The sequence below is a fragment of the Heliangelus exortis genome, chromosome 5, assembly GCF_036169615.1.
Source record: "Heliangelus exortis chromosome 5, bHelExo1.hap1, whole genome shotgun sequence".
NCBI classification, from domain to species: Eukaryota; Metazoa; Chordata; class Aves; order Apodiformes; family Trochilidae; genus Heliangelus; species Heliangelus exortis.
Window position 1 is genome coordinate 37,404,488 of NC_092426.1, and position 14,607 is coordinate 37,419,094.

Sequence of the window (14,607 nt, forward strand, 5' to 3'; positions counted from 1 at the left end):
CCAGAACACTTAAATCATATACACAACAATCACTTCACCCATCAATGAAATGCAGCCAGCTCTTTAATATTGCATAAACACACAAGACAGGAAGTTTTATTACAGGACGAGAAAAACAACGCACGGGTTTACACGGCAATGAAAATTTAGGCAGAAAAAAACAAAATCAATCAGAAGTTAAAAGTTTTGCCAGGACACAGGTAACATCCTTTTCTCGTGTAAAGCTTCTTCAGATCTTTTTTTAAAGTAACAGTTAAAGGCAACTTCCCCCTCCCTTGCCATGCTGGGATAGCCACTACCAACTCAGACACAAGTACCACGTGCTTCTTCCAACACTATTGGAAGTGCTAAGTCCAACCCTGTTTAGCTTGTGAAATCCAATGAGACTGCAGGCTGGTGAGGTTATTGGCTGCACACCTCTGCTAATCCAGATTTGGACCATCTTGTCTTTCACTGCTGCTTATCACATCTTTGGTGGTGACAAGAAGTCCAATTATCAGTGCAAAGTCATTCAGAAAAACTGGCACCGAAGAACCAGAGATTAAAGTAAACCCTCACTCATTTTAAGTTAAATTGATGTTTGATGAAAAGCAATTAAAATCATTGGGAGGAAACTTGCAAAACAAAAAAATCTCCACACTCAACATCCAGCGTGACTCCATCCATTCCTTCATTGTCTCTTGAAAATATGGCCTAGTAGCATTAGTAAAGTGACTAACAGTTAACATCTGCAATCTTACTCTGAAGTCAAAATAAAATTTTCTGCTTTAAAGAGGTTATTCATTGCAGAGGCAGTTTAGGGAGGCAATGCAGCCAAAGGCAACACGTACAGTTGCACTGAAATCAACAGCAATGCTGTACACTTGCTTTTTACTTCAGCTTCAGGCAATTTAAAACACAGTAATAAGTTCCAACCTACCTATCTGTCTCTGTGCTGGGACATGGGTTTTCAGTCTCCTCACAGTGGGGGTTGAAGTAGTGCTGGTGGAAGATGTAGTTTTGGGAGATGATGATGTGGGCACCTGGACTGATGTTGTCTCAGAAGCAGCTGCTTTACCTTGGGATGCTACCTTGGAGATCACAGTACTGAGGGCTGAGATAGGAAGTACTGTGGGTCGTAGCCTGCCTGTGATATAAGCTGCTAGCCGATTGGCAGGATGTAATGCCCCCATCTGTCCCAAAAGCAGTTTGGCCTGAGGATACCTTTTATCATTAACCTGAAAAAAGTGGAAAAGGGAAATTTTGTGAAAAGGATGCTAATTCACCGCCTCTGGAGAGGCGTTTCATTCTATGGGACTTCCAAGTGTCCTTTTTTTAAAAAAAAAAAAAAAAAACATTGCAATTCAGAATGGGAATCCCTAATTTCCTTACTGTCCGGGAGAACTTCAAACAACTCTTGTGATGTCTTTATAATACAGATTTTAGATGCTACTCTGACTCAAATAGAGCCACAGAGTCAAAAAGAGCACGTGAAATCACTGAAATTAGATAATCTGAGTGAAGCTAGCACTCACTTTTCCTGCCCCTCATCTATGCTACAGTTCCAAATAAAAATGGGTTCCCAAATCTGAGGACAATTTTGGATGAAATTCTGAGACCTAATTAACACCTGTGTAACAGAAGAATACTTATGTCATATACATTGGGACAAAACTCTAAAGAGCTTGTGGAAGCTTTACTAGCTCTTTTTTCTTACCCAGAGTATAATGCAATACTGTAATTAAGTTATGATCAACTGACCAAATTCAGAATTGTGGTGGTAACTGCACAGGAGAGGAACATCCTTCTGGAATGTCAGGCTTTATGTAATAGGAAGTTTTGGTAGTGCTGTGTTTTATTTTCAGGTCGTTGGGTAAAACCTTCTAGAAGCCAAATCTATTTTACACACTACTAAATATGGTCTTGACTCTTTTTATTGATCAACTTTGAGTAACAAAGAAATCTTCCCCCTACATTTTTTTTCCTCTGACAGCTTCTCTTTTTGAAGGTGCCATATCTGCACAGCACCATGAAAATAAATCTTACTATTTTGTAATTCAGACTTCTCTAAAAGTGTTGCTACTATAACCACAAATAACTTTGATTGCAAAAGAACTTCCTCCTAGCCCCACGGGTCCTACCACCACTTTGTAGTATCAAATAGGCAGCATGAATCTGCAGGGAAAGGACCCACTTTGAACACAGAATTATGAAGTCTCTTGATGAACAACATATATTCTGCAAAAAGGATGCAGGCTGTTAATGAAGATTAATAGTAAGCTGCAGCAAAAGCCACTTAATATCTAATAAAAGTTTCACTTTTAAAGTTTTGTCCCAGTGTAAACTTCCTCAGAAAATATTCTTTTTGTGTCCCCTAAAAGCCATTCGTTTAGAAGTATTATCTGTCAAATTCATCTGCAGGGAGTTTTCCAAAGTGCCAAAAAGATCTTGGGAGACATTCTGTACTTGGGCCACCGAGACCCAGATGGCCAAAAAGATCAGGTAGCCCATCAGATTTCTCATTACTGAGTCAATCTTGAAAGAGAGAAGCAGGAATGCCACCAGACACCAAGATCCTTGTCCGGACAGGCCAAAGACCAGGTAGACAAATTAAAGCGTGTTCTCCCCTTCAAGGAATTCTGGGCTACTGGATGAAACTGCATCTAATCTCCACAGTAAAGGCAGAGGAACCCACCTGAATAAAGCCTGAGGGGCTGATATTAGCTTTGCGTTTGTAGACAACCAGCTTTCCTGCAGGAGAAATCCCTGCATAAAAAGGCAAACCTTTGCCCCCATGCAGCTTCTCCCGCAGTTTGTCCAATCTGTCTGCCCGCAAGAACTTTAGATTTTCTGGGGTTGTGTGTGATGGTCCTGATGGTACCCCACTATCAGGAGTCTCCAAGTCAGCTATCTCAGGCTTCTCATCCTTGTCCTGGTAGGAGGGCATTGAAATTTTCACTCTGGAGGAGTAGACGGGAGGTTGATTCTCATCCTGGGCCTTGTGTTCCGAAGCCAACTCAAGAACGAAGCTACCAACTTTGAGGCACTGTGGCACTTTACTGTTGATATGCTGTGACAGGATGGTCAAGATCTTATTGTTATCTTCCTCCCAGCTCTGGTCAGGGATTATCTCGATAAGTTTGGTTGGTTCAGCTGGAGTGGTGTGATGAACAAAGGAGCTGGAGGATGAATCCCCCTCGCTACGGGAAGAACACCAGCTTTTCTCTGAGAAAGAATTGAAATAGGTTTCTGCAATACTATGGCATTTTAATCACCTGGATATTCAAACAGTTTTATCCTGCCCACATCTCCACCCTTCTCTCAGCTTCTTTAACAACAAGTTAAATGATGTTCAAAAGCATCACTTCCCCTCGCAGAGCTTCACAAGCAAGCAACAACTCACTTCAAAACTATGGTAACTGGATCTCAGAGTTTCATTCCCTGCAGCCATACCATCTCAGGTTGTATCCCATTGCATCACAAGCTAAACAAAGCTGGGTTGTTCCAGTACACAGGTGAGAAAGACCTCTGAGCAACAACAACAACAACATGCAGCAGGAAGCATCACTGGTTATTCAAGAGATGGCACTTCTCTTGGAGACAGAAAAGGACCACAATGGCACGAGGGGCAAACATGCCACCAGCAGAACTGTCTTTTGGAGATGTACAACAGAAGCATGACCTTTAGTTGTTATTAGAGATCCAAAGCCACTTTTTCCAAAACTTGTAAGGATGTTGACCCCTGTGTCCTGGCCATTTCAATTTCACCTACCAATTCATGTGCATTTTCAACTAGTTGTATTATTTTTTCCATTCAAATCCTTAAATGTAAAGTGTGCTGTTTGTACACGTTAAACAATGAAATAAAAAAAATCAGCTCAAAAAGGCAGCTATATTCCATTAATGTATGATACAATTCCTCTACCATGTCTCATTTTAAAGTTCATAACATGATTCAGGCCACTTCAGGCTGAAGGAAACCACAGATGTCCAGTTATGAACTAGAAACTCAAACCCAGTATATATAATGAAACAAAACTTCAATCTTTCAACTTGAACTAAAAGAATTCAGCATCAAAAAACTCCAAATGAAGTACAGGCACCTCCTTATCCCACACAGTTCTAGAGTGGAGAACTCGAGGATCCCATCCTCATAGTACCACTTGGATATTTATAATTTTTATATATAATAAATATATATTTATTTATAATTCTTCAGTAGCTACAAAGTAAAAGTAAGACAAAAAAGAGGGGAAAGAAAAGCCAGACAAACCATGAACAGTGATCTCCATTCCTGACCAGGTATCTAATTATCACTCTGCAAGCCAAGTCTGCTGTGCAGTATGATCTTTTCTTGCTAAACAAGCTACAATAATGGTCATTTTAACCTTAGAGCAACAGCAGTTACTGGATATTTAGCCTGATGTAATCTCCCACATGGCACACACACAGCTGCTTAAGAAAACAGGAAACTGTAAGCACATCATAAGGTTTTTATTGACAATTGTAATAACACCCCAGAAAATGGACCTTTGTTTCATCAATGGATGCACCTTGTCAAAAAAATAAAGCCACAAGAAAAAGACCCACAGAAATGTGGTACTACCAAAAGGTTGAATTATACTCAACACTTGGCTCTTACCTCCTGATTTTTCAGTTTCTTTGTCTGTCTCACAGGTTGCTTTCTCAGGACACTGAAGCTCTGGCTCATGCTCCTGTGGGAAGAAAGAAATCCAAGGAAAGTACTCATCCTGTCTCTTTCACACTAAAATCAGATCACAAAAAACCAGTCCACCATACTGTCACTCCCAATCATAAAACATCCCAACTTTAACAGTGTTACACTTTTTATCATAAATTACCTCTTTTTAACAACAAAAACTTAATCCTTACAGGATTATGCACCTGGCAGCCAGAAACTTCCACAGACAAGACTTTCTATCACAATAATATTACAATTCTACCAGCACTGACTGATAGGCAATTTAGACTCCAAGCTCCACAGCCCTATCACCACCAGATACAAGCCAAGCCCTCATGTTGTGTAACAGTTTCTGGGAAAAAAAAACCATTTTCAACATTTCTGCCTGTTCTATGATACATGCTGGTTACAGGGTGACACCTTACCTTTATATTAGAGCTCTGTGCCTCACTTTTTTCTTTTTTTTGCTTTTTCTTCTCTCTCTTGCAGTCATATTCCCGGACCCGTGCACAAGTCATCATACTCTCAAAGTACAAGTAGACAGGATCTTTGTCCTCCTCTCGAACCTACAAAAAAAAAAAAAACCCAAAAAAACCCCCAAAAGAACATTTTAGACTCATGAACCACATTAAATTCATAGCCCATGGTTCAGATTCATAGTATATTAGATTAATGGAAGAGTCAGACTTCCTAAAAACACTTCAACATTAATATTTTAATAGTAAATGTCAAAAAGAAAAATCTAGGAATTAAAGCTGAATCTCCCCTCTTTAGTATCACATAGCCCACAGTCTGCCTCTTGCTTCCAGATTACACATTCAGGGTGGGGGGGACACCATCACCCAAAAAACCCAAACCCAGATATTCTTCTAAGTAAGGGAACAAGCCCTAAGTATCAGGCATTGTTTAACATGATCTGGTATACATTAAATAGCAACTCTGGTATGTCTGTTCTTCAGACATAACCAGGCTGAACTCTGCCTTTCTTCCTGTACTGCTGCAGTTGTGATTTTTAGTGAGGAGAGAAGTAAATGCAGATTCTTCCAATATTGGCAGTGAAATGTCAAACTAGAACAAAAAGACTCCAGAATTACAGTGAACACCATAAGTCTGTAATCCCAATTTTTTTGCAAGTAAATCATAGAAGCTATATATGCAGCTTATAATTTACTGAAACACTACAGGAGCAGCAATAATTTTGCCAGAAACAGCAAATATTGCTGCATCTTTTAATAATTATGCTATAAGTGAATCATAAGCAACTTTCACCACCTGCATATTGGTACAGTAAATGCTCAACAGAATATAAATGTAGCTAAAGAGTTACATGATACACAGTCAATTCATTCTAGTGGTCCAGAATAGGGGATTTTGGGAGCTTAACTTTCAATAAAAAGAAAACAAAACAAGCCATATCTCTCTTTCTTACCACTGGATTTGGTTTAGGAGTATACACTCTGCTTGGTTTCACTCCACTGGATGATCTGTGCTTACTAGAAAGCACAGCTTCAGGGTTGGCCAGTGCTGAAGATTTAACTGGTTCAATAACAGATGGTGTTGGGATGTAAATTGGCTCTGGATCTACTTCACCTTCTACTTTCACCCACAGTGGACAACTCCTGATGGGCTGTTCTGGCTCTGAGTCACAGATAGCTGAGAAAAAAAAAAAGGGGGGGAAAGCCAAGACAACTTCTTTATGACACAACCTAACACAGCAGTAACAAAAAAAAACAAAAAACCACAAATTTCTACCAATTTGGTTTTCTGAGCATAGCCAGATCTGCAGCTTCTGTAAATCACTGGATTTCCACTAAAGTCAACAAACTGTGCAGCCATTTACAGCAACTGAAAATACAGCTTTACATATTCACACAATAAGAGGGAAAGAAAACTGCATTGTGACACTGCAGATTACCAACAGTGATAGCAGCAATCACATCCTTAGGCTTAAAAGATATTTGGAGAGTTGAGCAAAAGTTTAAATTATCAAAAAAGGAACTCCATCTATTTGTTCACAATAAACACCTAAGCAATGCCCCAAATGCTGATAAGAATTAAAAAAGAGGAAGAGGAGAGAAGAGGAGGAGAGAAGAGGAGGAGAGAAGAGGAGGAGAGAAGAGGAGGAGAGAAGAGGAGGAGAGAAGAGGAGGAGAGAAGAGGAGGAGAGAAGAGGAGGAGAGAAGAGGAGGAGAGAAGAGGAGGAGAGAAGAGGAGGAGAGAAGAGGAGGAGAGAAGAGGAGGAGAGAAGAGGAGGAGAGAAGAGGAGGAGAGAAGAGGAGGAGAGAAGAGGAGGAGAGAAGAGGAGGAGAGAAGAGGAGGAGAGAAGAGGAGGAGAGAAGAGGAGGAGAGAAGAGGAGGAGAGAAGAGGAGGAGAGAAGAGGAGGAGAGAAGAGGAGGAGAGAAGAGGAGGAGAGAAGAGGAGGAGAGAAGAGGAGGAGAGAAGAGGAGGAGAGAAGAGGAGGAGAGAAGAGGAGGAGAGAAGAGGAGGAGAGAAGAGGAGGAGAGAAGAGGAGGAGAGAAGAGGAGGAGAGAAGAGGAGGAGAGAAGAGGAGGAGAGAAGAGGAGGAGAGAAGAGGAGAGAAAAGGGACAAGTCCAACCAAATGTTGCAGACCTATCTTGAAATTCACTTCCAGTTTCTGGATTTAGAAGTGCCATTAGCACTACATCCTATAAGAAATGCCCTCTAAGATAAGTAGTTTCTGCAAAGAATTAAAAAAAGAAAAAAAGGTGCTAGTCCAAACGCAACCAAATGTTGCAGACCTATCTTGAAATTCATGTCCAGTTTCTGGATTTAGAAGTGGCATTAGCACTACATCCTATAGGAAATGCCCTCTAAGATAAGTAGTTTCTGCAAAGCTGCAAGAAATTACTTTTGCCCATCAATACTCACTGTATTCCACCCTTTTTCTCTTCTTCTTCTCTTTCACCTTCAACTCATCTTCCTCCCCATCACCCTCTTCTTCCAAATCTTCATCCTCTTGCTGCTCCTCTTGTGCTCCACAGAACAAAAGATTTCCACGCACAGCCTTTTTCATTATTTTCTTATGTTTTGATCCTCCCTTCACCAGCAACACTTTTCTCTTCAAGCAGGTACAACCAAACATACAGTCGGGCCTGCGGCAGTGGGTGGGCTGACGTTTCTCCAGCAAGAGGCTGGCACAGACACAGCCCAGACGACAGAAATCATTGTTGCAAGGAGGTGCTCGTCGTCTTATTATTTTGTGGATAGGCTTGGTTTTGAGAGAAGCCTAAAAAAACAATTTTAAACAGGTAGACACTTCGATTTTTAGTATGAATAAAATTTAGTATGAATAGATTTTAGTAAGATTAAATTAAGCATGTGGAAAATTGCTATTCGTTCATATATTCATAACCTGTCGGACTACATGGTTTACATACTAAAAAAAATTGTCATTTATACCAAAGAAAACAAAACAGTGGAGAGTTCTCATGTAAAGTCTTCTAAGAAGCAGTTTGAGACAGTTATGGCATCTCAGTATTAAGTAGGATGTGAAAAAAGCAAAAGAGGTTATCAGGTGACAACCAAGTTACGTGACCAAGATTTATTTGCAGTTAGATCAACTGAAAGAAAGGCTGACAAATAGTAAGGAAATGCAGCTATCAAATAGCTGGTATTTTTATAATATAATATAAATAATTATATTATTATTATTATTCATAGAATCATAGAACTGGCTGGGTTGGAAGGGACCTCAGAGATCATCAAGTCCAACCCTTGATCCACTCCCGCTGCAGTTCCCAGCCCACGGCACTGAGTGCCACATCCAGGCTCTTTTGAAATATCTCCAGGGATGGAGAATCCACCCCTTCCCTGGGCAGCCCATTCCAGTGTCTGATCACCCTCTCCAGAAAGAAATTCTTTCTAATGTCCAACCTAAACCTCCCCTGGCACAACTTGAGACCTCTTGTGCCCTCTTGTCTTGCTGAGAGTTGCCTGGGAAAAGAGCCCAACCCCCCCTGGCTCCAACCTCCTTTCAGGGAGTTGGAGAGAGTGATGAGGTCTCCCCTGAGCCTCCTCTTCTCCAGCCTCAACACCCCCAGCTCCCTCAGCCCTTCCTCACAGGACTTGTGCTGGATCCCTTCCCAGCCTCCTTGCTCTTCTCTGGACCTGCTCCAGCACCTCAATCTCCTTCCTGAGCTGAGGGGCCCAGAACTGGACACAGGACTCAAGCTGTGGCCTCCCCAGGGCTGAGCACAGGGGCAGAATCCCTTCCCTGGACCTGCTGGCCACGCTGTTCCTGAGCCAGCCCAGGATGCCATTGGCCTTCTTGGCTACCTGGCTGCTGCTATTATTATTATTATTATTATTATTATACTATATGATATATAATATAATAGTATTAACTAGAACTTTAGTGATGAAAATTTCAGAGAACTCATTGATTATAATTACTGATGAGCATCTCAACATATTATTACCACAATTCAGTGTTTTCAGTGCTAAGCCAGCACTTTGCAACTTTCACTGCAAACACCACACCACAAAGGAACTTCCTCCTTTGTCATGTAGCAGCTTCAACCTCATTTTCTGCATCTCTGTGCAAAACCACTGAGTGCAAAGATTTGAAAAAGCAACGCTACAGAAAGGAAGGAAACTATTCCCCATGTACCTGAGCTGTTAGGAGGGTTGCCAGAGAGATGTCTGCTCGTTCTTCTGTAATGTAGGTCCGTGGTTTCCCATCCCAGAGAGCACAGTCTTCCAAGTCCATCAGCTTCACATGAGATTTGGACAAACCTGGTGCACGTGCTGCTTGTTGCTGTTGTGGTGCCTGACGCAAGCTGATCTGTTTGGGAAGGATGCTTTCATCCAGAGCTGGCACAACAAAACTATCTGCCTGATGAGCAGAGCTGCTGTTTGAGGCAGACTTAGCAGCCTTTTCCCCTGATGCTGAAAAGTTGTGCTTCTGCTTTGCAGCAATAGGTGAAGGAAGTATAGGCTTGTAAGATGATTTTGCTCTGCTGTTTGAAGCTGTCTGTTTGTTTGGAGTCCTTGTCTTTCTGGAGGTAGATGACAGAGGGACAGGCTTGAACATAGAAGATGTGGATGGAATTATGGTGGACTGTTTCTTTAGAACACTGTCAAGTGTTCTCACATAGCTAGTGCTCTTAGTGGGAAGCTGATACACCACAGGAGAAGTGGGAGTGCTAGAAGAGAATTCCATACTAGTTTCCATCAACTTCCCTTCATTTTCCAGGTACTCATCCAGCTTGTCACTACAGAACGCAGAGCGATTCTTCAAGGAACCTTCTGAACTGCCACCTAAACAAGTAAAGAGCACCTTAAGTAGCTCCTGAGAAAACATACTGACAAATCTTAAAATAATTAAGTAATACAGAACACGTAACTACCTCACTAAACATATTTTTGATCAGTACAACATGGGCCTGCCAAATATAATCCTGTCTGGAACATAACCAGCTGTCTGAACAACTGTTTCTGTGGAGATTTAACATCTGTATTTGGCTCACAAACACAGAAAGAAGTTCCACAGAAGCACTGCCTGTTGAAGGCTTACACTGTTTGTCCTCAACATCCAGCCAACCCAGTGTACCACAAGATGTCTAGAACACCCCAATGTAACGTTGTACAAAAGAGCAGAAGGTACAATAGAAATATTAAATATAAAGTAAAATATAGCAAATAGTCAAATATCTGTTTCTTCCTAAAGAAAGACAAACTAATCAAATATGTAAGGAATATCTACTCTAACCAGAGTTAAAAATACACTGATATAAAAGAAAGTCACTGGAGTTCATTAGGACCTGTGGGGCAAAAGAATTCTGAAATCACCATATTTCCAAGTAAATTCAAACCAGACAAACAAAACCAAACTATTATAGCTTTGATCTTCACTCAAGACTTCTGTCTGAAACAGAATACATTTTACTGAGAGTAAAATTCCTCTCCTCCCTCATAAGCCTCCTTTCTGACCATGGAAGCAGTACCAAAAATTTCCTTATTCATGACAGTTTCAATTAAAAAAAAAAAAAAATCTCTCATTAAGACACACAATAATCAAACTGCACATGTATGGAAGGTAAAGAAAAAGGTCATGTGTGGGAACTATGTACACTAATCTCTTTTCCATTTTTTTTACCTTCATTTCTAGAAGCACCATGAAGCTTCCCACGCCAGCCTTTTATTTTTGTGAAATCATTTGTCTTTCCTGTCCTGGAAACAAAAGGAAATCCTGTATCTGGAAAAGAAGAAAGTTATCCTCAGTTTATGACCCAAGCTTGATTGTATTAATGTCCTAGCAAACTCTGCTTATTCCTTTTCAGGGAGAGATGAACAGAAGGAATAAAGAGACCTGATCCTTAGACAGGTGGGTTTATTTGTTTTATTGGGTTTTTTGATGTGAACAGAATACTTAAAGTCAAGCTACCCATAGAGTTCTGCTCCTCCATTCAATATAGAAGATGCCTTCTCCTGTATTTTCAGTTTTTGTCTCCTTAGCAATGTTGCAAGCAGCTTACAGAAAACTCAAAATGGGCAAACCAGCAAGTTCACAGGCTGAAATGGAACAAGCAGGTTTTGACCCCATCCTACATGATCTCAAATAATTTGAGTCTTTGCCCTCAACTGAGAAAATTACTTCTACAGGACCTGGAGAAACTTCATTTAACATTTGCTGTTCTGTCCAATCCAGCTGAGTATCAATTTAGGGCAGAGACAGTGAATAAAGGCAAACAGCAACACCTCTGTCAAATTATCCATCAGCTCTGAGAGTTCAGCTGGAATGTCAAAATACTAATAGGGATTTATGTAACTGTTACACCAGAAATAACTGAATTTCACACTGAACTGAGGTCTTCTGAATTCTTGTAGTGTGAACAAAGCCAAGGTACATTGGCCTCTTCATCAGCTCCCAAAAGCAGCAGATGAAAAATGACTCAATAATCAGAATATTGAAGTATAAGAAAGAAAAGTATGAGAAAGATAAGCACCCTTATACTTTGTCCAACCAGTTTATTATTAAAAACCATATTTACCAACAGTAACTGAATCACAGTAACATTACAATGAGAAATGCACTTGTGTGCATACCACATAAGTTTTTAAAATGCACAACTGGTCAGCACTTTTGTCATAAATAATTATTATTCAGTTATGAAGTGGCAACTCAAGGTCATTTTATGGAAAGTTCTGATACTTAACTCTATGGATACTGATACTTAACTGCACTCTCTGTGCAGTTTGCACATGTGCAACAGAGAAATGTAGATTGCTTAGGCTTTTTTCTAAGCCATCTGAGAGTAGTTAATGTGTACATCCACATTTAGAAAATCCAGGACAAACAGACAAAACATGCCCATATTAAATAAACTAGACAGGTACCTTGATCACAACCACCAAAAAAATGGAAGCTTAAGACAATTTGGCCAGAACTGCTCAGGAGTCCTTGACCAATAACCCCACAGTGATTTATAAAAGTTCTCACCTTTTGTCATGTTAATATTGCTGTAATCTCTTTAAGATAACAAGTTCAATTAAACAGCCATTGCCTCCTTCTGGTCACTGATAAAAAAAGATAATACTTGTAATTGTAGTAAATTTATGTTCTACCCACCTGGAGAATTGGGATTGGTTCCTGGGTAGTTCCACAAAGAGTAATTTGAGTAGGAAAGAGGAAGCTGCACACCCAAGTATTTCAAGTCAATGCTCATAGTTGGGTCCACAGAATTCAACTTCAGTCCCACTACAAGAGGCAAGAATCAGTAAATGTCTCAGTACAGCAAGATGTTAAGGAAAAAAAAGTTAAGATATTCACTAAAAAATAAACCAGTAAGCCACATACAGGCTTTTCTAGCATCCACCCAAGATTTTAAGAGACACAAAAAGAGCATTAGCTCTTTTATAAGTAATGTATAACCATTAATTGTAATGGTTACTTATATGGGATTTGCAGCACGTATGAATAAAGGAGTAATTTTAGAGAACATGAAAACAAGAAATAATGGAATTCCTCCTCATAGTTCTCTTGGACTAAAACTTAAGTTTAGATAGAAATTTATTAACCCATGTTCTGATGGTGTTGTTTACTGCCACTAGGGTTTTGTTAATTTACTTAAGTTAGCAGTGCTTACACTCTGGGAAGCTATTAAGTTACTGACTGAAACTCTGACACTTCCTATCAGGACATAAACCAGTGGTTCTTAGACATCCCCTTCTGTGCTGAAACCTGCTGTTTATTCTGGACATTCAGCAGACACTTCACTTTCAAAGATTAATTAGAGATAAGAGCAAAACACAGTTTTGAGTAAGTACATGTGCATGTTTAAAAAAAATATAAATAAAGCTGCATTCAAACAATGCTCTCAGGACTAGTTCAGACAGCAATAATTTTTTTTTTTTTGGGGGGGTAGGAAAGAGGAAAGAAACTGGCTATTAGAAAGACTTTAATCAGTCACAAAAGGTATCTTCATGGCAAAGCAAACTGAGAACAGAAATGCTGAGAACAAGCCAGTAAATTTGCTTCAGTACCTTTTTCAGAAAATACTGTTAGACAGAATTAAAGAAATGACTCTTCTCAACCAAACTCAGTTTGCAGTCTGGAGTTAAGATCATCTATTTTCATTCTCAGATACAGAAACCTAAAAATGGTGCTCCTGTTGCCAGCATGTGAGTTTTGAAATTGAAAATACATGACCTGACAAGGCTCAGGACACTGAAAGTAGATTTTACACAGAGAGCAGAAACCTTGGCTGGTTGTACACATTTATGTTCATAAGTGGCAACACAGTAACCTGATTGCTGGCAACCTAAAACCAATCACTATGGAACAATCACACAGTTAAACAGGTACCAGACAGTCTACTGAGATATAACTTTCAAACCTACATAGGGAAAATGAGCAGGAAACAAGTCAATCCAGCATTTTATTTGATTTTTTTGTATAAAGCATGTCAGCTGCCAAATGTCAAAATGCCATCCCTTTCTTTTCAAACTCAAAATAAAATTCAAGAGCACACAGTTTATTTTCTTGACATTCCATTTGAATTACTCTGTCATCTTCAAAAACAAACCTAAATTTGCTTACCACTCCAACAAAAGTACAAACATCACTCATACACAAAATAGATTACTTCAGTTTAGGATCACAAAGCAAAAAACTCCCAAAGAAAGAGAGGATGACTCCAAGTGCAACGTGGAATGAATACAGACAGCCTGAAGAGAACAGTAATTATGTCAGTACACACATGAACTCCCACTTTCATTAATATCTATCATCCCTTGTAGTGCTAAACTTCAGTTGCTATAAGCAAATAATAGCAAATATAGAACCATCTCCATCAGATGGGGGGAAAAAAAAAGGACTGCCTATTTCTACAGTCATGGGAGGGGAAAACTGCATTTAGACATCCCTGACACAAGATACAACTTGGCTGGAGATAGATTATCAGATTATCTTGTTTTATTCCCACCACATTCAGGTCAGAGCTTTAAAAGCTCAGTACTCCCCTTCTTATGACCACTCTGCAAAGGTGGAAGACAGAAATGTCAGCTCAACACCAGCAAGAGACAAAGGCTTCACTTCAAATGGCTGAGAAAATGCCAGGACAGGTCTCATCACACCCAGTGTATAAACCATTCAAGATAATCCAGGATTCTGCACAGCAGAAGTTCTGTAGGACCCAAAATAATGGTCCTACAGGTCATATATTTTCAATTTCAAGTTAGTAAAAATAAAGATCAGTATTTGGATTCTTGACCCCTACAGCATTACAGTTACCTCTTTGAAAAACTCAGGGTCAGGACCTCAGGAGCATGAGGTATGATGCTTCCATTCAGATCAACTTCTTCAACACCTGCTCTAATACCCATGTCAGCTCCATTGGTCTCAGGCCCACTATTGCTGAAGACTTTCAGCATCAGTAAAAAGAGATTTAAGTTCTGCTGCTG

At 39.9% G+C, this 14,607-nt stretch overlaps 1 protein-coding gene across 13 annotated transcripts in view; it reads right to left on the bottom strand.

Annotated features, from left to right (window-relative positions):
* Positions 1 to 14,607, bottom strand: part of MGA (MAX dimerization protein MGA) — a 59,069-nt gene that overhangs the window by 22,412 nt on the left and 22,050 nt on the right. For 9 of the 13 annotated variants that reach the window (XR_011726047.1, XM_071744692.1, XM_071744690.1 and 6 more), the window contains exons 6-14: positions 12,275 to 12,403; positions 10,802 to 10,900; positions 9,314 to 9,963; positions 7,573 to 7,930; positions 6,111 to 6,334; positions 5,107 to 5,247; positions 4,622 to 4,694; positions 2,675 to 3,204; positions 920 to 1,217 (exon numbers count right to left, since the gene is read on the bottom strand). Coding sequence is in view for 12 of the 13 variants with exons in the window: in XM_071744692.1 (XP_071600793.1) it covers positions 920 to 1,217; positions 2,675 to 3,204; positions 4,622 to 4,694; positions 5,107 to 5,247; positions 6,111 to 6,334; positions 7,573 to 7,930; positions 9,314 to 9,963; positions 10,802 to 10,900; positions 12,275 to 12,403 (2,502 nt within the window). In the remaining variant the exon portion in view is untranslated. Of the gene's footprint in view, positions 1 to 919; positions 1,218 to 2,674; positions 3,205 to 4,621; positions 4,695 to 5,106; positions 5,248 to 6,110; positions 6,335 to 7,572; positions 7,931 to 9,313; positions 9,964 to 10,801; positions 10,901 to 12,274; positions 12,404 to 14,607 lie in introns of those variants that run through there. The other 4 variants (XM_071744695.1, XM_071744693.1, XM_071744694.1 and 1 more) reach the window with 2 other exon arrangements.